This window comes from Equus asinus, chromosome 22 (assembly GCF_041296235.1).
Source record: "Equus asinus isolate D_3611 breed Donkey chromosome 22, EquAss-T2T_v2, whole genome shotgun sequence".
Lineage (NCBI taxonomy): Eukaryota > Metazoa > Chordata > Mammalia > Perissodactyla > Equidae > Equus > Equus asinus.
In genome coordinates, this window is record NC_091811.1 from 65,877,758 (window position 1) to 65,902,463 (window position 24,706).

At 42.3% G+C, this 24,706-nt stretch overlaps 1 protein-coding gene across 3 annotated transcripts in view; it reads left to right on the forward strand.

The window, feature by feature from the left end:
* Positions 1–2,401: 2,401 nt before the first annotated feature.
* Positions 2,402–24,706, forward strand: part of IRAK3 (interleukin 1 receptor associated kinase 3) — a 68,820-nt gene continuing 46,515 nt past the window's right edge. For 2 of the 3 annotated variants that reach the window (XR_006518031.2, XM_044755564.2), the window contains exon 1: positions 3,308–13,968. Coding sequence is in view for 2 of the 3 variants with exons in the window: in XM_044755564.2 (XP_044611499.2) it covers positions 13,821–13,968 (148 nt within the window). In the remaining variant the exon portion in view is untranslated. Of the gene's footprint in view, positions 13,969–24,706 lie in introns of all 3 variants that reach the window. The other variant, XM_044755565.2, reaches the window with a different exon arrangement.

Here is a 24,706-nt window from a genome sequence, read left to right on the forward strand (position 1 = left end):
TGGGGAGTTGCTAAAAGTGACCAACTCGAAGTCCCGCTCAACAAATACCCATCTCATTCAATAAGCACTAGGAAGACACTTAATTTTATTATTTTTAATAATAATAATGATCCAAAAATTGAGCTCTTTCTTTAAAGCAGCCCTTCTGAATGACACAATGCTTACTTCTAGAAGACAAGTAGGAGCCAATGAGAGAAGAGTAGAGTGATGTAAGCAGGTTCTCAAGGGACCAACATCCACCAGGGGTCGGGGAGGAGGCAAAGCTCAGTCGGAGTAGCGTACAGATGTCAAAGCATGAGGATGGGTAGATATACAACAGCCAGACCACTGTGTGCCAAATGTAGAAAACATTGGAGAGTGTCATGATCAAAGGCAGGGAAGAGGGAATATTGTATTAATCTAAAAGAAATGACCGTGGCAAATACGATGAATCAGAGTGAATATTCATGGTATTGCTGTCATTCCAATACAAAGATGAGATGTAGATATACCCAGAGTAATATCATCCCAGGGTCCCTTGGGATTTCTTTGATAAGTTTACTTCAACCCACCTGCATTTTCCCAGTCCCCACTTTAACCATAACACTCAAAAGATGTACTATGTGGAACTCAGAATAGCTGTGGAACTGTCTGTTCTGAAGCTAAATCCTTGATGTTAGTGGCAGCTTTTGTCAAAAGAACTAACTTCACTTCCTAAAGAGCAAAAAACCTTACCTCTTATGATTTTTACATTTTACAAGCATATTATTCATTTTAATATGAAATCATAATAATGGGATTTATTATATAGGAATAACTGGAGTTGAACTGGGAACCCATCTTTTTATTGACCAAAAGCAGCATTAGCAAAGTTTGATCCCCCACCTCTTGCCAGTGACAAAATATAAATTCCAGGTGGATCTAAATGTGAAAGACAAAACAATAAAACTCAAGATGATGATATGGGAGAGCATCTTTATGATTTGAAGGAAAGCAAAGATTTCTGAAACCAGATACAAACCAGCAGTTAACCTCAAAGGAAAAGATTGATAAATTAAACAATATTAAAATTAGGAACTTCTAGTCATCAAAATATACTATAAGAGAGTGAAAAGCAAGTCATAAAATGGAGGAAGATACTTGCTACACATATTATTACATAATGCTCCTTTCCAGAATATAAAAACAATTGTTACAAAGAAAGAAAAAAAAAGACGGAGCCGATAGAAAAATGGAGAAAAGACTCAAACAGGCGTCAAACACACACATACACACACACAAGCCAAATGCCTAATAAATATATTAAAAAGATCCTAACCCTCATTAATGATAAGAGAAATGCAAATAAATGGCACAGTGAGATATCCCTACACACCCACCAAATGGCTCAAATTAAGAAGTTGATAATACCACGTATTGAAAAGGTTGTAGATTAATTGGAACTCTTAAACTAGAACTGGCACCACAGGCATGCAACCTGTGCAAATGCCCTGCAAAGGCAGCTATGCAAAGGGCCCTGCTCTCAGATGGACCTTGTACCTGGTTTAATGGTCAGTTGTCACCATTTTGAAATTCTTAATGATGTTGCCTTTGAACTTATGTTTTATAAGTGAAAGCACAATAGCACATGAGCATGAACAGAAGAGGTACACACAATATAGGAGTGTTCACTCTTCCTTGCCAACCACCAGCATTCAGCATTCATGATGCCCCATGAGCAGAGAATTCTATTGGACCTACAGTGCACAGGAGTTAGGCTAGACTCAAAACCAGTACAAGATAAGTGTGTTACATCTACGACTTAGCAAAGGGAGGAGGAGGGAGGGTGCAGACAGCCCCAAGAGACCAAGCTTTCCTTACAAATCAGAAGTTACTTTGAATGCAGAAAGAAGGCAATGATGTTCTAAGAAACAAGAATTACCAAGGAATCCTATCATATCCTTTTTGACTTGTGTACTTCCCAGTGTTACCCAACAACTTACACTAAAAACGAAGATACAGAAGGAAGGGGAAAGAGGGCAACTGTAGTTTCTTTTCCTTTCAGTCCATCCTTATCAGTAAGCTGAAGGTAGAGTGTTGGTAGCATGCGCATGCATCAAGAAGTGAAATAAAAAGATTTGAGTTAGTTTTGGGCAGCTTTTCCATAGTTCTAGTAAGAATGAAATACATATGCATATACGAGCTAGGAAATACAAATTGTGTAATTTGGTGAGTTAGCATTTAAAGCTGGCATTGCACAACATAAAGATGAATGGTAAAATTGTTTTCATATTTTTAAATATTTTTTCTTTACTTAAAATGACATTAAATACCAAGTAAAAAAATCATAGGAAGTCAAGAGACTCTCTAAGAAATGAAAAATCTTTATATTTTAGTACTTTTAGTGGGACTTTTTCCTGCTTTTTTTGAATAAAGCCCCCACATTTTTATTTTGCACTGAGCTCCATATATTATGTAGCTGGCTATGCTAGAGGGAGTGTAAATGGAGCCAGCCCTTTGGAAAATTGTTTAGCAGAATCTACCAAAGCTGAACATACACAACAAGTTCTATGACTCAGCAATCCCACTCCTAGGTAGAGTATATACCCAACAGAAATGCATGCACATGTTTATAAAAAACGTCCAACAATACACATGGCAGCATTATTCATAATAACCAAAAACTAGAAACAAGCCAAATGCCCACTATTGGGAAAATGGATAAATAAATTGTGGTATATTCATATAATTGCATACTTTCTACAATGAAAATGAACAAATTACTACTGTGCACAAGAGGAACAAACCTCACAAACATAATGCTGAGCAAAAGAAACCAGATACAAAGAATATATGCTGTGCGATTCCATGTAAAGTTGAAAAGCAAAATCTCTCCGTGGACTTAGACGTCAGGAAATGCCTTACCTCTGGGGAGGGTAATAACTGGGAGGAGGCACTTAGAAAGACTTGGGGATCCTGGTAATGTTCTATTTCCCAGCTGATTACGTATGTTCACTTCGTGATAACATAGCAAGCTGTTTATACTTAGGGTTTATGTCCTGTTCTGTGTATTATACTTAAATTGTTTAAATTGTTTTTTAAAAAGTGAAAAAAATATTATTTTCTCCCTCTCAGTTTAGATAAGAAAGGTATCACAATAAGCATTTACTTACAGATATGGAACCCAATAACTCAGTATCCGCTATTTCTTTACAGCTGAAATTTCAAGGAAAGTGCTTTGTAAATAAAGTCATTGATCTAAAAGGATTTTTAGTGGTTTTAAAGACCTATTTGCATCTTTCCTCTTTCTTATACCCATTTCTTCATCTTTCTTTCTTCTTTTTATCTAATATGTTTGTTCTACCAACTCCAGGCTAAAATCTCTTCTAGATTATTCTCAGACTATAATTCTGTTCTATTCCTGGATTGACTAGAAAGCATATAATTTTCTTTTTGGCTTTTAGATAATAACCTGCATTTGACATTTAAAGCAGTGGAGACTTAACTACTACCATCTTTTTAAAATTTCTTATTTTGAAGTTTTATCTACAACTCAGCTTTAGGGGTCAGAACAGTGGAGGTTTGTAAATCTCATGGATTACAGAAAAACAGCATGGGCTTATAGACATTTCCTGTACCCACTCTGGGTCCTTGTGGCCGGAAAACGAATTAAATTCACAAGAGACAGAATAACAGGAGAAAATTAAACAAAGCTTTATAACATGTATACATGGGAGAAGCTCAGGCAACCTGAGCAACTGACCAAAATGGCGGCAGTTCTCACCTTAAATACCACCCTCAGCTAAAGACAAAGGAGGATGTTGGGAGTGGGGGGAGTCAGCTATGGGAGATTACCACACAAGTACAGTAAACAAGAGTCAGGTTATTAAGCAGACTTGAGTCCTTGCATTCCACATTGATGACAGTTTCTAGAGACAAGGTCATCCTTCCTTCTTCCTGGTACAGAGAGTGAGACACCTTTACAGATGGAGATTTCCTTCACACATGTAAATGTCTCTTAACAAAGGGTAAGTAAATTCTACTTTTCAGAGTTTCTTTCCTGTCTGCAGTTTTTAAAAGTAACCAGCCCAAAATAATCCTCATGCCAAAGAGACACATCTTGGGGTGGCCAATTCCAGTCCCCCATAGGCTTTTAGAGCTAAATAAATTTGACTCTGAATCCTAGCTCAGTCACTCACTAACTTTCGAGCACCTAAACTAATATCTCCAGGCCTACGAGATAATTAGAACACCTAAAAATTAGAATTATACTACGAATTAGAATACCTAACCTGCGGGGTTGTTGAAGTATTAAATGAGACAACATCTGTAAAGCGCTTACCTCTGTGGTGGTAAGTACTCTGCTATCACTCCCTCCCTAGACCTAAAAGGACAGGTGGATCTGACAGCTATGGAGGAATGGAGAGAATATTAGAAGGGGGCAGGAAAACGGGCAGAGGTAGGAACGAACACAACCACCATGAAATAGATGTTAGCCTTGAATGACAGGACTTTTTATGTAACAGAGAGCCACTGAAGAGGTTCTGAGGAAGTCATGTGGTGAAAACTCTGTTTAATGTAGATTAATTTGGAAATAAAAAGAATTGGGAGAAAGCTGAGCTGGAAAGGCAGCACAGTTTTGAGGTTAAGCCTCAGTTTCCTCGTCTGTGAAATGCAGGCTGCACCAATACCTGCCTCAAGGAGTCCTCATGTGATAACATGTGTGGTATAGTAAACAATATATTTGGTCTTTGTCCCCAGTTCCTGGCACAGAGCTTTAAAAAAGCCTTGGAATTTCTGGAATGATAGGAGTGTCTTTTGTTATTCATAATGAGCCCCTTTCCTCCGTATTTGAATTTATGCTAATTCATGAGGTGACTTATAGTGGGCCCTGAGATAGTTACAAGGAAGGGCCTGGCCATGCCAGAAAGACCAAGTACGCGATTAGAGGCTTGGAACTGTCAGCCACATCTCCTAGAGACTGAGTTCAATCAAGTGGCCAATGACTTAATCAATTGTGCTTATGTAATGAAACCCCAGATAAAAACTCGTAAACAGTGAGGCTCGAGGAGCTCCCTGGTTGGTGAACACATCAATGTGCTGGGAGGATGGCGCACCTGGAGAAGGCACGGAAGCTCAGGACCCTTCTAGACCTCGCCATGTGTGCTGTTTCTCTCTTCACCTTGCTGTTCACTTGTGTCCTTTACAATAAAATGGTCATCATAAATATAGCACTTTCCTGAGTTCTGTAGGTCATTTTAGAAAATTATCAAATTTGGGGGTGGGGTCATGGGAAACTCTAAATTTGTAGTCAAATAGGCAGAAGTATAAGTAGCTTGGGGATACCTGCGACTTGCAGCCAGCATCTGAAGTGGGAGCAGTCTGGTGGAAGTGAGCCCTGAACTTGCAGGGTCTGCATTAACTGGAAAGTTAGTGTCAGAAATGGAGGACTTTGCCCTTAACTTGTGGGGTCTGTGCTAACTCCAGTAGTTAGTGTTAGAATTGGATTGAACTGTAGCACACCCAACTGGTGTCAGAACATAGTTGTCAGCACATAGTATGTACGGCACTGACACAATGCCTGCTACACAGGGAGTGCTCAATAAATGGCAACTGTAATTATTACTGGTTAGATGCAAAGCCATCATTTCTTTCATTCATTAGACATTTTCTGAGTAGTTACTCTGTGCCAAGGAGTATAAAAGGCACCCAAAGATGACTATGACTCTTCCACTACACTCCAACCCTCAACAAGCCCACAGGGAAATAAGGAAAAACCTAAAACAAAACAGTTATGACAGAAATAAGCACTGACTGTTATGGAACCAAGAAAGAAGTGATTAACTCCAGGGAGATTATAAGTGGTCTCAGAGTGTTTTCGTTTGCTAGGGCTGCTGTAACAAATTACCATGAATTGGGTGGTTTAGAATAACAGAAATTTCTTCTTTCACAGTCCTGGAGGCCACAAGTCAGAAGTCAAGGTGTAGCAGGGGTGGTTCCTTCTAGAGGCTCTCAGGCAGAATCTGGTCCATGCCTCTCTAGTAGGTTCTGGTGGTTGCTGGCATGGTAATCCTCGGAGTTCCTTTGCCTGCGGCTGTATCACTCCAATCTCGGCTTCAACATCACTAGGCCTTCTTCCCTCTGTGCCTCTGTGTTCAAATTTCCCTCTTCTTATAAAGACATCAGTCATTGGGTTCGCGCCCACCCTAATCCAGTGTGATCTTGTCTTAATTTGATTGCATCTGCAAAGACTTTATTTCCAATTAAGGTCACATTGAAAGGTATCAGTGGTTAGGATTAAAATATATATTTTGGGGGGGTCAACCCACAACACAGAGGTAGTGACTTTTCAATTGGGTCTTAAAGGATGAGTAGGAGTTCACCAGGCAGGAGATACTAAAAAAAATCCAAACATGAAGTAACTACCACAGACAAATTGGAAAGGACTCACATGTGAGAGACACTACAAAAGAACGAGGTTTGTTGACTTATGGGATACAGGCCCCTAGCACAATGTCTGACACAGCAGGTACTCACTACAGCCTTCTGAATATGTCAATCGGTCGATAAAAATTTCAGGAATTCCCTTGGCAGATGCGACCAGAAACAAGGAGGCTCATTTTCTAGGAAATGATCAGCTTGGGGCATGCTGATTTGAAATGAAAGCAAGAAATCTAAATGAAGTTATTCAATAAATATCGGAGACAAGGAGTTGCAAAAGGGATCTTTAGGGCAGGTTAGGGCTGAGGACACAAATATGAGAATGGTCCAGGTAGAGATAATAGATGAAGAATGAGATTATATGAATCTCCAAGACCTGGAATAAAAAGATCAAAGAACTCGGCCTGCAGGTGCATAGCACAGGCCAGAGGAAGAATCAGTTAAGAAAACAGAAGAAACAATCAATAATGTAGAAATAAAATACTGAATATCATCATAGAGGACAAAAAAGGCAAAAATTCAAGAAAGATGGTATGATGAGGGACTAATGCTGTGGTACTGTCAGAATAAGCCCCGAGGAAAGGCCATTTGATCTGAAAAATTACTAACAGTTTTAGACCCAAATATGCTAGATATTTTCATATACAAAGTTGTTACTGCCTTTATTATGAAGGCAACAGATTAAAATCCAAGCTTTTATTTTTCTTTCAAGGGTTCACAAAAATGAAATAAATTCAGTAATAGAACAAGAGGAACTATGACCACTATGAAAGGCCAGAAGATGTGGATAACTCACTACCAAGGTCGTGAGGATGTGAGCTGTGAAACCTGAGGATGCGACATCATTTCTTGAACTTCTGTGCAGAGGGCTTGTCATGGACTGAATGCTTGTGTCCCGCACCCCGAAATTCATATGTTGAAGCTGTAATCCCCAGTGTGGCTGTATCTGGAGAATGGGCTTCTAAGGAAGTAATTAAGGTGAAATGAGGTCATAAGGGTGGGGCCCTGATCTTATAGGATTAGTGTCCTACAAGAAGAAACTCCAGAGAGCCCTCTCTCTCTCTCTTTCAGAGCCCTCACCAGAAGCAGAACCCTGTCGACACCTTGGTCTTGCACTTGCAGCCTCCAGGGTGGGGAGGGAATACATTTCTGTTATGTAAGCCATGCAGTCTGTGGAATTTTATTGCAGCCCAAACAGATGAATACAGGATTTATTTGGGGGATTTACTCAACAGCAAGGAAAAGAGAGCCAAATCCTTGAGAGGGAAAATACGTTAGATTTATGCTTATAACTTAACAAGGACATTTTGGGAATCTTCAACGAGATTTTTTTTCTGTAAGTATTTTTCCAACAAGCAGGGCATCCAGAGTTCTCCTCACTGGCAGCAGTTGCACCATCTGCAAATGCAGGAATTGGACTAGGATCTCTAAGCCCTTTTCCAGTCTCAAATTGCAAACAGTCTGAGTAAATGTAACAGCTAGATCTTAAGTTAACGTGGGGCAAGCTGGCTCAGGGAAAGGAAGCAATATTGTAGCTATGGCCCTGACTCACTAGCCTCTGTGAATACATTCTAGCCTGCAGGTAGCCTAGATGATTAACCACCTGTCTCTTCTACAAAACATGTGATCTGCTAGTTCTGTGACTCTGGCTTATGTTTATCTCCCAGCTGTGACAAGACGACTTTGTTCTCTGAGTTCCCCAGGAACATGACAATCTCCAGAAAGAAAAATTCTGTGTTGGTACCCATCACGAATGACAGAAGAAAGAGATAATGTGGCGCCTTGAACTTCTTCACACCAGATGGTCGACATCCCTAACCACCCTCCTTCCCTGCCCATTTCCCCAATAGAACTGCCTCAAGAATCTGTGTGATTTTAAGATGGTTCTTCAGGATACTAGTCTGCCATCTTCCAATTATGCTGGCTAATTGTATAAACTTTCCTTTCTCAACCACCAACTTGTTTGCAATTGATTGGCTCCAGACTGTGGTGAGCAGAATGAGCCCCTTTTTGCTCAGTCACATAAATATTTTACTGCAAGAGAAAATATTTCGCCATAATCTCAGATTTTTACACATGTTTTGGGTTCTTCTAGAGGTAAATAAATGTTTGCTTCAAAAAAGAACATTAGCTAATGTTGAAATTATTATGAAAAGACCTTGACTGAAAACTATTCAGTTATAAAAATCAGACCTTTAAAAGTCACTAGTGACTAGGAAAAAGTTATTACAGCAACATAGTCTGAGGTGAAAAGTGCCATGAAAATGATTTAAAAAGAAAATAGTCAAACGGGATCGACCATGACGGTGTTGGAAGAAATTATTTTCTACAGTTGAGAGTTTTCTAATTATAGAGATGACATATGTTCACTTTAGAAAGTGTGGAAAACACAAAGTTAGAAAATGAAATCACCAGTAATCCTTTCCATCAACCCTAAGAGGATAACTGCTAAAATTTTAGTAGACATCATCTTGTGAAATAAAGATTTTTAGAAAAATGTATTGCTATCTTAAATGAGAAAAGGTTAGGTTACAAGATAATGCAAGCCTAATGTCCTTTAAAAATACATACACACACACACAGAACTGGGGGAATAATTATTGCATGTTATTTTCATGAGGTCATTTTGATGTAAGCCTAAGAAACCATCCAACTTTCACTCCTTAAAATTACCAAGTAATGTGCACTACCAGTGCTCTCACCCCAAACCCCAGTGCACCTAGGACCCTCTAAGGCTCGGGGACGGGATGAGACTCAAAGATGGGATAGGTTATCGATCTTTGTTTTGAAAATTATTTCCAAAACCAGGAAATCTCCTACGTCCCACAAGCCTGGGTATCCTTTGAACATTCATCCTTAGGGACGCTGGATCAATAGCTGCCACCAAGATAATCATCTCATATATGTTAAGAGCTGTTATCTGACTCACCTGTTTTCAGATTTCTTAGGCTTTGATGCCTGTGCTTGGCTGTGGCTTGGACACTAATAAGACCGTGTATTGGTGCCATTGTCACCACAGCCTTCAGGGTTTCCTCAGCATCTCTGTTTGTTATTCTTTACAGTTCATTACTGTCTTCCCTCCAGTTGGGATGGAAGCACTGTCTTCTTCTAGCATCCAAGATTGGAGGGTGGGGGGTGGAGTTGGGGAGCATCCCACGGCAAAGGGCTAGGTCGATGTTTTGTGGCTTAGCCACAGCCCTCTCTTTCCGGGAAAGCATGTATGCTGGAGTGGGTGGGGTGTGGTACAGGCTCTGGGTCTGCATGGATCCCAGCGCAGTCTCACATGCCTCCAGAACTTCACGCTGCCAGAATCCTTCTCTATTAACGTTTATTTCTCTCAGGGGGCCCACTTGACTCTCTCTGCAAAACAGTTTCCACAACCATCTCACATTCCACAGATGGAGCTGTATACATTTGAACTCCAGTTTGGGGCAGAGGTCAGTTTCCTTTCCATCGGTTTTACAGGCCCTCCACAAATCAGGGAGTATGACGAAATGTCCGTTCAGGGTATCAGTTAGGATGCATTTGGCTGCAAATAACAAGACTCTCAGCTTAAAAACTGACTTAATAAGGGAATTTATGTCATATAATTAGAAGGCCACAAGTAGGACATTCTCTAGGTATAGAATAAATGAGCTGCTTAACAGGTTATCAAGGATCTTGCCTTTTCTCTCACTAGACCATCTCCAGGGCTCACTTCATTCTAATATTGACCTCCTGTCGTTATAGAATGGTTCCAGGCAAGGCCAGAGCTGTTGCATGTTTCTACCCAGATGCAGTGAGAGACATCTGAATGAGATTTGGTCCCACCAAGCCATGTATTATTGCCAATTTCAGTCACATGCCAGCCTGAATCTGAGTGCCTGGTCCACTGCTATTTTAAATATGGAGGTCAGGGTGGACCTTCACCACGTGGGAAGAGCATGCCAGGCAAGGAAATAGCAAGTGCAAAGGGGCTCTAATGTAGGCTTCGGCCTGGTGTGTTCAAGGACCAGAAAGGCGACAGTGCGGCTAGCAGAATGAACAAGGAAACAAGATCAGAGGGTAACAGGGTAGAGAGGAATAAGGAGAGGGAGAGAGAATGCAGGTTCTATAAAGAGTTTGACTTTTACTCTGACTGAAATTAGAAGCCATTGTCGGCTTCTCAACAGAGGAAAGACATAATCAGATTTCATTTAAAAGGATCAATCTGGGGGCCAGCCTCATGGCCTAGTGGTTAACCTTGAGGGGCTCCACTTTGGTGGCCCAAATTTGGCTCCTGGGCACAGACCTACACAACTTGGTGGCCATGCTGTGGCAGTGACCCACATACAAAACAGAGGAAGATTGGCACACATGAAAGCTCAGGGTGAATCTTCCTCAGCAAAAACAAAAACCAAAAAAGGATCAATCTGGCTGTAGTATTGAGGAAAGCCTGTGGGGAGCAATAGTGGAAGACGCTTTTGGTTAGGAGATAACTATAGTAATCCAGACAGGATATGATGGCTCGAACTGTGATGGCAGTAGCAGGAATGGAGAAAAGTATCAGATTCTAGACATATCTTGAATAGAGTCAACAGGATTTGCTGGTGGATTGAATACAGGCCATGAAAAAATAGAGAAGTCAAGGAAGACTCTCATTTTTGGGTCAAGAACTGGAAGGATGGAGTAACCTAAATGGGGAAGAATGTGGAAAGAGCAGTTTTAGGGGGCAGGATCAAGAGCTCAATTTTGGACATGAGTCAAGTTCAAGAGAAAGGTCTGTGTTAAACATATAAATTTGGCAGTCCTCGGTAGAGAGATGGTATTTAAGGCCTCAAAACTGGTTGACATTACCAAGGGAGTGGGTGTAGGCAGAGAAAAGAACTAAAGACTGAGTCCTGGTGCACCCAAACATTAAGTGTTAATGGAGAAGAGGAAAGACAGCAAAGGAAGCTGAAGAGTGACCAGTGAAATAAGCAAAAATGTAAGAGAATGCGGAAGACAAATGAAGAGAATGTCCAACACGGAGGAGGTGATCAACTGTGTCAAAAACTACTGATAGATCAAGTAAGATGAGGGACTGACAACTGACTATTATATTCAGCAATGGTGTGGACATAGGTGACCCTGAAGAGAGCAGTTTCAGTGGAGTAAGGTGGGAGGGGTGGCTCTAATTAGAGTGGGTTCAGGAGAAGATGAGAGGAGAGAAACTGGAGACAGTGAGAATATTCAACTCTTTACCACAAAAGGAGCAAAGAAATGGGGTGATTGATGGAAGAGGGAAGTGGCATGAAAGTTCTTTTGTTTGTTTTAAAGTGGAACATATTTGTATGCTGATGGAATTGATCCAGTAAAGAGTGAGAAATTGATGATGTAGCAGGGAACAAGAAAAGTCGCCCTTGATGTCTTTGAGTAGGAGACAGGAGCTAGTGTACAAGTGAAGGTATTAGACTCGGATAGGAGCCTAGATAATTCATTTATGGAAAAGACCAGGGAGTATATGGCGGTATAGATGCCAGGAGCTACATCGATGTGGTAGTATGACTCTGTGGAAGTTTTACCCCAATGCATCCATATTCTCAAGACCCTCATCTGGGCATGAGGATGGGGAGGAAGGTGATGGGAGTTGAGGAGAAAAGAAAAGTCATAAAACAGTTGTCAAGGAGACCAGAAGAGTAAATGGAGCAAAAGCACATAGTGTGACCAGCTGGCAGATAAAGGACACACTTGAGAGTCACGACTTTGATTTTCAATTGAGTCCAATTAACAGCACTTTTGTCCCACCTCACCCTCACCCCCAGCTACACTCAGGTGCATGGGTACAGAGACAAAAATTGGAAAACTGGATTTAATCAGGATAGTAGATTTGCCAAGACAGTTCAACAAATGAGTTCTAAAAATGAGGAGGAATTGAGGTGCAGGAGAGAAGGGCCCGGCAGCGACAGTGAAGAGTAGTGCACATAACCTGATGATATAAAATTCAAAAGTCAAAGGCAGCTTTAGAGAATAGGGAGAGAGCACGGTCTGATAGTAACTGCCAACCCTAAAAACACAAGAGATTTCACATAATCCATATAGACTTCACAAAATCGGCTTTCACATAAAATCCTTGCTTCTCTCTGAATCAAAACATGTGGCCAAGTAGGCCTTGCTGGTTGCTTCACTCACCCACAGTGACTTCCTGGCTCCTCTGCATATTTGAGTTTGGCTCCCCTTTTCTAGCAATTCAATGCCTACCAAGTACTTAATCGTATCTTGGCTCTATTGCTCAACTTATTCAAGTAGCCTCTTTGAGAACTATAGGGCTTCTTAAACGCGTACAGATTGGCATTAACACCTTAGCTATTTGAACAGAGGGATACAGAAACTTTTGCCCAAACAGTATTGGGTTTATCAATTTTCAAGCGTATTTTGCGGGATACTTCAGCTGAGAAACACTTGGAAATTCAGGTTGGGGTACTAAATGGTCGCGTAGCATCACGGTTGATCTCCAGGGGGCGCCGTTCCCAAAGAGTACAAATCTGAAAGGTTTCAAACAGGTGTGGGTTTTAGTCGATGGCCATTGTGCACTCTTCATTCGTTAAGGTCGGGATTTTTCTGACCACTTTCGAAGCGTCTCCTCTTATTTACATCATGCATGCGGTGGGAGGTTACTGCATGGACAGTAGGAGATTTCAGAACAATAGTCCGTTTTACTTAAACTCCATGTTCAAAGCAAAAGGAAGATTAAAAGGAAGCACCCTGAGGAACAGAAGCGTGGTCGAACATGCTTTCATCAGTAGAGCCCAGGAGGAAGAGAAGGGAGTAAAACCAGACAGAGCATGGAGAAGGGGCAGCCTCTTCAAGGACCACAATTTCACTCCACTTGGTTCTGTCTTTTTTCTATTGTTGTATCTACGTCCACCTTTTCCAATAACCACTTCATACGTGCACGCTTATCTGTTTAAATTCAGTCAAAGTCAGGAGGAACACGTGCCAAACGTTGAGAGTGTCTGTCTTCAGCTGAGTGATTATTTTCTTCGTGCGACTTTTCTGTGTTTTCCAAGCGTTCCTCAATGAACGTGTCTCGCTTTTCTAACGGAAAACACGAAGTCAACTTTACAAAGAAGTGACGACAGATTCCCTATCCATCCACGCCAGGAGACAGCCCCTGCCGGGACGGACCTGGGGTGGCGGACTCCCCATAGTTCGGCCCTCCGGGTCTTGGGGCAGCTCGCCCTCGGCTCTGCCTCTTCAGGCACGTCCCACATCCGGAGCAACCAGACGCCCGGGAGCGGGCGGGGAGCCCGGCCTGCAGCCGCGGGCACCCGGGGAGCGCGCTCGGCGTCACGTGGGCCGGCCGGCCGGGCCGCCGTCGTAGAAGCAGAATTTCCGCGGTTGTGTAACTGCCCCCCGCGGGCGCGCAGCGGCCTGGCCTCGTCTCCCTCCTCCACCGGGCCCTGCTCTCCGGCGGCAGAGCCATGGCCTGGGCGGCGGCGGCGGGCGGCGGCGGGGCCCGCGGCGAGCTCTCGGCGCACACGCTCCTCTTCGACCTGCCTCCCGTGCTGCTGGGCGAGCTCTGCGCCGTCCTGGACAGCTGCGACGGCGCGCTCGGCTGGCGCCGCCTCGGTGAGTGCGCCCTGGCGGGCGGGGGCTCCGCGCACGCTCCGTGCCCCCAGCGCCGGGGGTCGCTCCACCGGCCCCTGGACTGGGGCCTCCGCGCACGCTCCGTGCGCCCCGCGCCGTGCTGGGGCCGCTCCGCCCGTTCCTGGACCGAGTCTCCGTGGACGCACAGTGCACCCCGCTCCGCGCCGGGGGCCGCTTGGCTGGGTGCTGGACCGGGGGATCTGCGCACATTCCGTGCGCCCCGTGCGAGGGGCCGCTTGCCTGGGTGCTGGACCAGGGGATCTGCGCACGTTCCGTGCGCCCCGTGCCTGGGGTCGCTTGGCTGGGTGCTGGACTGGAGGCTCCGCGCACGCTCCGTGCGCCCCGCGCCGGGGGTCTCTCCGTCGGGTCCTGGACGGTGGGGCGGGGGAGCTGCCCCTTCCTCGCCTGGGGCAGGACCCGGATCCTCCCTGAGATGACCACCTCCCCCCCCCCAAGCTCCTCCTTCTCTTTCAAAGAGACCCTGGGTAAGGCTGCAGGGTGCAGTGAGCGGAGCCTTGGTAGAAACACACTCGCGTGACAGCGGCTAATGTTTATCAACTCTTCCTGCCTTGCTTGCTTCAGAATACTTTATGTCAGAAGGCATATGTGATGTCTTGTAATTGCGAAATTACCCCGGAATATAATTTTCACATTAAAACATTTTTTATAACTTTAAAATATTTGTCCTTTGGTGTTTTCAGTGCACTCCCAGGTGCCCAGCTTAATTAAATTTCAGGTGAAATACTAAAGTGAAATACTCTTTGTAATTAACGTGGCTCCCAGGTTTCTTGATTAAATGTATCTTGCTTATTTACCCAATGTGGTGGAATGAAGGTTTATGCTAGAGAATGGCTTTTTATTTTAATCTAGAAAGGTGGCTTCAAGCACGTTATGCTGTCCTTGGGATGTTGAGGGACTGCTTGTTGGAAGTCGGATGTGATCATCAGAAATAATTCAGACGAAAATCTCTGTTTTGTTAAGTACAGGCATTTGGGGTTACAGTTGATACTCCATGAGGCTGTCTTTAATTAATGTTAGTTGAAAATAAACACAATTACGTCAAAATGACTTAGCCTTGATTTTCTTAAACAGCTATTTTTCTTATCGAGAAAAACAGAAAACCTTTGAGGAAAAGAGTTTTATTTGTGATTGATGAACAATGTGGCCACACTTTCTGGAAAGTGGCATTCCGCCTCTGGTTGTATAAACATTTTTTCTATATTATAAGCTCTGTAATTTTAAATTATGGCCCTGAAGTAAACATCTCAGAAGAGGATACTTGATCCTTTGATTTCTGGAAAGCATAGGATGTGGAAAGCATAGAGATTTCTAGTATGCATTTGAGGGATAAGATCCATCCAGACCAGATCTTTTTGAAATGGAGGATGGCATGGGCAGTTTTTGTGCCCCGTGGTTTCCTAGTTACTAAATCAGTGAGAGAAAGATGTTTTAAGTCCAGTTCACAGGCAGTGAGTGGGGTTGGGTAGGTGTCATAAACAAGTGAGGTGGGTCAGTGCAGACCGAAAAATGGAAGACCATTTTTTACGTCTCATCTAGACAGGGCTGTTGGTACTCAGTCCCGGGTCACTGCTGCTTCTCAGGAAGTTCAGCCCAGTGCTGCTGGATCTCCTCTCTCTCCCTGTCTGTCTGTCTGTCTGTCTCTCTCCCTCTCAGCATTGATATTCAGATTTCATGCTTCACGTGGGCTGTCTCATATAACCCTTCCGATCACCCTGTGAGGCAGGTGCTATTACTGTCACCAGTGTTTTAACAGGTGAGGAAACTGTGGTACAAATCAGTTGAGTAACTTGCCCAAATTGACACAGCTAGGAAGTGGGAGGGCCAGGACTTGAACCTTGGCAGTCTGGATCCTGGGCCTGTGCCCTAACCCCGCAGCTATTCTCCATTTCCTGACTGTGACTTCCTAAAGGTCATGAGTATTGCTACATCTCACAGCCTCCCTAAAGTACAGCCATGAAAGAACAATTCAGTGAGCCATTTCAAACATGCAGCCCCATTTTCCTAGTCATGGAAATAAATGAAAACCACCCAAATGAGAGCAAGCAAAGGCTATTTCTTCAAGGCCAGGGAGTCAGCCATCATCACTTGCGTTTGACACAGATGCAAAGGCAGGCGGAGGAGTGGAAAAGCTTTCTAGTGGACAGAAGAGAAGGCTTCGGGCCTGCCCTGATCGGAGGTGTTGGCGTGGGAAGCTGTGGACGGACTAACTAGAAGCGGGGCATTCAATGTGATTGTATAGGGGTGTTTATTTGGCTTTCTCCAGTTGGCTCTGAGTTGGAAGGAGGGGCAAAAATTAAGGAAGCTGTCAGTTACTAATCAGTTCCTGACTGTTTGGGGCCGATTCTCTAGGAGTTGTTGTTTGGCTTCCTGGACTAGTTGCTGCAGGGAGGAGATTGGCTTCCTGGGCTGGTTGATGCACAGTGTGGGTCAGAACTCTATTTTTATGTGTAGTCTGGCCATTGTTCCTACGTGTATTTGTTCTCTCACAGGGGAGAATCTAATGTCTCCTCCCTGCGTAGTGCAGGGGGTTGTGCCTACTGACTGCCAGGACTGCATAGCTCTGAAAGGAGACCTGGAACAGACCAGCTGCTTTGTGCATTGTTGGCTCAGCGAGGAGGGAAGGCTGGCCCAGTTCAGGGTAGTGGAGGGCAACCAACTGTGTTAGAGATGCTGAGTTTCTTTATTGGCACAGTGGAAGGAGAAAGAGGGACGAGGTGCAGGAAGGGAAAACCTGACCTTAGGAGGACAGGGGAGTGTGTGGGAAGACTGACTCAAGGAGACAGTCTCTGTTATGCTCAGGACCACGGAGAGCCTAAAGATATAGGGGGTCCAAAATTTACGCCATATAACAAACAACTGTAATGGTAATAGGTAAGACTGTTTCTAACTGATCATGATTCTTGATGATGGTAAACATCAGGCTGTATTTACGTAAGGCAGCTCCAACAAAGGTAGATCGTGTGGCAGGCGCTGTGATAGGATCAGTGTATACACAATAAGGTAGACTAGTCGTTGACAAACCAGAATCTCTTGTGCCATCTTTTAAAAACACAAATGCCCAGGCCCCACCCCTGGAGCTGGTGATTCGGTAGGTCTGTGTTGAGGGTCCAGCATCTTTCTGTTTTTTGCTAAGCCCTATGGGTAAGTCTGATGCACAGCCTGGTTTGGGAGCCATTGCTTAGGCCAAATTCTCTTCTCTAATAGCATCTTAACGTAACAGTCATTTTACCGCACTATTTTGCTACTCCACTTAATTCTTTTTATCTTTGAACACATTGTATGTATTAATCTTCAAACTACTTTTATCAAGTATTGTTATTAAAAATAGTGTAATCACAAGATAATATATTCTCTGTTTGATATTGATGATTTTATGGCTTTCTAACGAAAGTAGGAACCCAAATTGGAGAATGTTATTTATCTCACACTTCCTTCCAGACATGATAACTTGTATACAGAGCCTCTGGTGACGACTTGTTTCGTTACATTACCATAGAGTGGTATTTAAATTAAATTGTTTGGACCAGTTCACTCTGTAAAATCTCTCAACGTTTATGATACACCGAGAAAGAACTCTTTTTATAGATACTATGTAATGGGGTGTGTAGTAGTCCCCCCTTATCCATGGGAGATATGTTCCGAGATCTCTAGCAGTTGCCTGAAATCATGGATAGTACCAAACCCTATAAATACTATGTTTTTTTCTCTACATACATACCTATGCTAAAGCTTAATTTATGAATTAGGCACAGTGAGAGATTACGAATAACAATAATAAATTAGAACAATTATGACAATATACTGTAATAAAAGTTACTGTAGATCTTAGCAACCTCAGCATATAACTTTCTTTCTTTCCCTATTAAGAACTTTCACCTTTTCACTTAAAGGAAGCATTTTATGGCTTCTCTGTGGTATATCTGAATTGCCAGCATCACTGCTCTTGTATTTGGGGGCCGTTATTAAGTAAAATAAGGGGCACCTGAACACAAGCACTGTGCTACCAAGACAGCTGATCTGATAACCAAGACGGCTACTGAGTGACTAACGGGCAGGTGGCGATACAGCGTGGATCTGCTGGACATGCGTCCATGGGATGTGTCATGTCCCTGGGTGGACGGAGCGGGATGGCACGAGATTTCCTCACGTTGCTCAGAATGGCTCGCAATCTAAAATTTATGAATTATTTTTGGAATTTTCCATTCAATATTTTTGGACCACAGATGACGACAGGTAACTGAAACTGTGGAAAGTAAAACCATGCATAAGGGAGGATTACTGTATTCAATTTTCTTCCTCTCCAAAAAGGAATGAAAATTATCATAGAAATTATTAATCACTTTAAAAGAAATTAAATGTAAAATCACATTAAATGTGTATTTGAATACTCAATAAAGATTTAAAATAATAGTAATAGTAATAATAGCTGTCATCTGTTGGCTGTTTACTGTTTGCCAGACACTCTGTGCTAAGCAATGTTGTGGATTATCTCATTTATTTATCAGAAATTCTGTAATGTAGGTACTGTTTCTATTTATATTTTATAGTTAGGGAAACTGACTTTAGAGAGTTTAAGTAATTTTTTTTTTTTTTTAAGATTGGCACCTGAGCTAACAACTGTTGCAAATCTTTTTTTTTTTTTTCCCTGCTTTTTCTCCCCAAATCCCCCCAGTACGTAGTTGAATATCCTAGTTGCAGGTCCTTCTAGTTGTGGCATGGAGAGTTTAAGTAACTTACCACAAGTCACAGTTTAGTAAATTGCTGGTTAGGATTCTAACCAGCTGGTTGGGCTCCAGAGCCCATGTTCTTCTTAAAAACATGTTTAAATAGAATTTATTGTTTAGAACAGTTCTAAATTTACAGAAAAATTTAGAATGTAGTATGAAGAGTTCCCATATACTCTATATTTGTCCCATATACTCAGCACCCAGTTTCCCCTGTTAGTGACACTTTACATTAGTATGGTACATTTGTGATAATATTGATACATTATTATTAAATAAAGTCCATACTTTAGTCAGACTTCGTCCATTTTTGCCTGATGTCCCTTTTCTCTTACACAGTCCCATCCAGGAGACCATATCACATTTAGTCATCCTGTCTCCTTCAGCTCCCCTTGGCTGTGACAGTTTCTCAGACTGCTAGTTTTTCATGACCTTGGCAGTTTTGAGGAGTCCTGGTCAGTACTGGTCTACTATTTTGTAAACTGTCCTTGAACAGAGGTTTGTCTATGTTTTTCTCACGATTAGACTGAGGTTATGGATTTGGGGAGGCAGACCACAGAAGTGAAGTGCCCTTTTCATTTCATCGTATCACACTGTTTATGTGACTTACCACTGTTGACGTTAACCATGGGTGACTCAGTGTCTGGCAGGTTTCTGCACTGTAAAATTGCTCTTTTTTCCCCTTCTTTCCATCTTATACGCTTTGGAAGGAAGTGACTGTGTGCAGCCCACACTTAAGGAATAGAGAGTTATGCTTTCCCTCCTGGAAAGTGGAGTAGAACCTGTGTTCTTTGACTGCCATGTTATTTCTCCCATCTTACAATATTCTGTCTAGATCTCACTTCTACTCTGAGTTACCACCCCATTTCTGTCTTCTGCTGGACAGTAAAATTCCTCAAAAAGGCTATTTATACTCCAGTTCCTCCACTCTCCCTTGTACCTGTTCCAATCAGGATTTCACCCCTGACTGCTCCACTGAAATTCCTCTCATCCAAAGTCACCTTGGCTGGATCCAATGGTCGGTTCTCAGTCTTTATCTTATTTGACACAGTTGATCACTCCTTCCTCCTTGAAGCACTGTCTTTGCTTCAGAGCATTACACTCTCTTTATTTTCTTCTCTTCTTATGGGTTTCTCTTTATCTCTCTGGTCTCTCAGAGTGCCCCCGGGATTAGTTCCTGGGCCTCTTCTCTTCTGTTTATCTGCTATACCCACTCTCTTGTAAATTCCATCTCTCTGCTAATAACTCCCAAATTTCTAGCCTGGGTCTGTATCTTGAACATCAGCTCCATCCATCTACTTGTCTACCTAACAGACATTTCCAACTTAACAGTCCAGAAATGCTCCCTTCCCCTCTCAATTTTTCCCTATCTCGGTTAATGGCAACACGATCCTTCATTTGTTCAGGCTGAAAATATTATTCTTCTTTGACTTCTCACTTTCTCTTACAAACCACTTCCTGTTTCTTAGCAAATACTGTTGACTCTGCCTTCAGGATCTATCTAATAATCTGACCGCCTTTTACCACTGCCACCACAGCCATCCCAGTCCACACCACCAGCAGATTCCTCCTGGGTGATTTTAGCAGTGTCTTCACTGGGCTCCCTGCCACTGCCCTTGCCCTGCTTGAGTCTCTCTCCAACACAGCAGCCAGTGAGCCTGTAAAACATGCGAAGTATATTATATCATTATCCTATGTCAGACCCCCAGCGGCTTCCCATCTCACAGTAAACACCAAAGTCCTACATCACTTTTCTCACTTCCTCCTTCTTGTTTGCTCCACTCCAGCTACACTGGCCTCCTTGGACATGCAAGGAGCATTCTTCCTGCAGGTCACCCTGAGGCTCACTTCCTCACCTCCTTCATGTTTTTGATGCATTGTTACCTACCCTGACCACTCTTTTAAAATTGACACCCTCCACCCTCATACCCCTTTCCTGCTTTATTTTTCTCTACATCACTTATCATCCCTCACAGACTTCATACATATATAGCTTTATATATATACATATATATAACTTTATAGATATATGACTTTATAGATTATATATATATAATTTCTTGGTTTCTTTGTTTATTGTCCATCTAGAAGTAAGCTTCCTGAGGGCAGGGGGACTTCTGCTTGCCTTGCCTCCTGCTTATTCCTCTAGCATCCAAAATGGTACCTGGTACAGAGTAGGCATTTGGAAAATATCTGTAGATTGAATGAATGCGTGAATGAACAGTTTTCTATTAAACATGTAAAACCTTATTGGGCAGAATCTTAGACAAAGCATTGTACTAGACATAACATCATGGTCCCTGCTCGTAAAGATTTTCCAGTGTAATGTAGGCAGCAGGCCTATATAGATGCTATAAAGAAGTTTAATGAGGGAAGAAAGTATGGGGAAATAGTACTGATCTTTTCCTGGGTCTGGAATTACACAGCTTCTGAGTTCTAGACTGGAACTCTGGTGTTGAGGGTGAGCTGTTCTTAAATTCTCTCCCAGAGGTAGTTAATAGTCGGTCCTGACCTGTGTCTGGGATTGAGAGAAGCACGGATGGAGGGGTACCTGGTATTCTTGTAAAATTCGTTAGCTAGTGGGTGTTAATGCTATGGTCTGGTAAGAGGAGTTGAACTAACCTTCACTTTTTAGTTTTGTATTACTTCTTTTGGAATTAAAAAGATCTTCAATCTGGAATGTTCTTTTTAAAATTGCCTAATTTCTTTGTGTGCTTTGTAGGAAGAAAGAAGAGAGGCGTCATTTCCTTTTCCCATTATGTTATCTCAAAACAAACTTTGTGAGAATGCTGTCAGTTTCCTAGGGGTTTTGGCACGTGGCTATATGCAAATACAAAGATTCTAAACAGGGGTGTGTTGCGTTATTCTAAAAAACCCCTTCAGAGACATATTTGCATATGGAGAGTGATTTGTGCCGCTGAATTCCCGGCCGTTAGCGCTGTCTAGATAGTCCTGCGCTCTCAAAACAGAGCCTCAAGGACGGGGAGCATCGAATGATTAGTAAGAAATCGGCGTCTTTGGATAAACTCTGAACTTCTCAGGTCGACTTTCTGGCTTATATTGTGCCAAGATTTCTTTCAGATAAAAGGTTTGCGTTCCATCAAAATGGTTTTAAACGATGCTTAACTACAGCATGTTTTTCTTAATTTATCTTTTCATTTAGAATGTTCTTAACTTTAACAACACAGTCACTGAGAAGTTTACTCCTTATTTTTATTTATTTAGTACTGTGAATAAACAAAGTTCTATGTGCTGGGAAGAAACAAGTAGGAAGGATTAGGGGAAACTATGAATATTGAAGAATATAATTAACGTGAAGAGTTTGCATTCCTGTCGCATCAAATTGAAGTTATTGTTTTCTAGACTTTGATCTAATGAATCATACATTTTATGAATGCTAACAATACTCTTTAGTGGTGTTTCTGTTCGGAATGCGTCATCACTGGAGAGAAGCTATTAGGGTTGCCCTGTGAATCACCAGTTAGAGAAAGAGCAAAGATTTCATTTCTAGTCCTGAAAGCAACCGATGCCTGCAGGATCCATTTGAACGGAGCCCGGCTCATTTTCACACGGTAAACTACTCCTATTAGAAAAAAGCCCTTGCCTAATCTAGCTTTCCTTAGACTTCGCGCAGACTCAGAGCCCTTGAGCAGGATTAGTCTTAGGGAACTAGAAGCCCCAGCTCATTTGGCATCTGTTCATTCACCCTCCAGCTCAGTCTCAGAAATGTGCTCAAGGGAGAACATCTTACATTAGCAATTTCTCAGCCAAGTCACAGGACAGAGGGCACAAAATCATGGCCTGTTGTATTTTTAGAACGGAAATTCAGAAATTAAAAAAAGAAAAAGAAAAACAAGGAATGGAATTATGTGGGAAATCTGACATCCCCCTGGGACTTGAAAAGTTACTTCCAGATTTCCTTAATAGTTATAAAACTATTCCTCTCCTACTGTGAGAATTGTGAGCTGTAAAATGTTTATTCCTTTTTATGTGTAAATGTCGTATATGAGATTTGTGCTACTATCACCACCAGATGGATCTTCCAAAAAGTAAAGCTTCCATCTCTGCAGCACCTTCTCAGAAATCTTAGATTGGTCCCATCTACTTTCAGAATAAAGTCTCAGTTCTTATGCTCACACTCAGGGCCTCTGTCTGTCATTCAGCAAATACGTATTAAACATCGACTCTGTGCTAAGAGCATTCCTACAGAGGTAACACGGAGGAGTTCACCAATTCTTAACATGAACCCTCTGCTTTAAGCACACTGGTCCCCTCTTTGCCCCTTTAGGCCCTTTTCTGCATTTCTAGAACAATTCCCCATTGGACAGGCTCTTCCCTCTTCCCTCAGCCTAGGTAAACCTGGCCCCAATCCACTCCTGTTTCAATGCCAGCCGATGTCCCACCACTTGCATGCTCCCTCTCTGACTGTGGTCGCCCACAAGGGCATCTTCTTTCTTCACCCCTGTTAGGTGCTTATCACTTATCCCAAAGATTCAAAATGCAGAGGGAACTGTTTTATTTAAAAAAAGAAAAGAAAAAAGAAAAAAAGCAGTAGTATGTTATATACATATTAACTATTAATTTATATAGTACATTATGCCTAATATTCTACAAATATTAGCCAATTAATTTACTAATATAACAAGCGGAAACTTAAACTTTGCCTTTGCTGAAATTTCCTATTCAGCCTTCCCCCATTGGAATGTTAATCTGGAGACTGGGAAGCGTTTTAAAGACAGGGCTCATATAATCAGCAGGCTGGACAAGGGCAACCAAATTTAGCATCTGTTTTGAGAGGGACTCCTTCAAAGGACATTTACAGATGAGAAGTCTGAGATTGCTCAGTGAGGCTGCGACTTGCCTGGAGTTGCACTATAGGTGGATGGCAGAGCCACCAGTAAACCCTCATGTTCCTGCATATACCCAGGGGCCCACGAGATGCTCTATCTTGACTGGTGACTTTTCTCCTTAGAAAACAGTATAGTCTATGGGGCTCAGACTTCGTCTTGTTTTCAATCTGAAACCCCAATGATTTTTTTTTCCTCCCCAGGGTAGCATACTCTATCCAATAATTTCTTAAGAATTGGCCTCTTTTAGAAATACTCATAGTTTTAAACTTGGCTCAGCCTCCAGAAACCACTCCTCTAGGAAGCTTTCCATGATGTCCCCATCTTTAGTTAGGGATTCACGCTTCTCTCATACATGGTGCGTGCAATTACTGTTCTGCTGGTGCACAGTAAATACTCAGCAAATGTGTAAACTACACTGATTTGCAGTGTTTCGCCCAAGAGCTTCTAGAAATAGTTGAATAAAGTGTTTACGAAAAGTATGCCTCAACCAAATAGGCAGATTACGTTATTAAAAAGAAATACATTAAAATAGACTTATCATGTCTTGCCAAATAGTTTTGTTTTGAATCTCCCTTCTATTTTTTTAGTGATAAGCTATCTAAAACATATATTGGCATCTGGATAGTCCCTGCATCTTCATGAGACATCATCTCTTCAAAGAGATGAAGAATAAGTATGTTCTTGCCGAAATTAAAATATGGAGGGAAGACAAAGACATTCCAACTCAGTGGTGTCAGACATTTTACTGTAGCTGTTTTTCCCCCCACAGTCATGGCATTCATTCAAATTGAATGTCTCAACTTTATCTTCCCCTGTTTCATTTACTCACAAGAGCTGTCACTTCCCGTCACTTTCTTCTGGTACAAGATGTGACTGAAATAACAGAAAATTCAAGATAAAACTTGGGGGTGTTAGTCAGGAGAGACTAAGTTATGCTTCAGTAACAAATACCACCAAAATCTCAGTGGTTAACATAACAGAAGTTCACTCTTTGCTCATGGGAAGAGCACTGAGAGTCCAGGACAGCTGACCTCCATGTAGTGGCCCAGCATTTCAAGCTGCTTCAACCTCGAGGCACCCTCATGTCACCATGATTGGTTATGGCACTCAGCCTCCTCTCCCTCT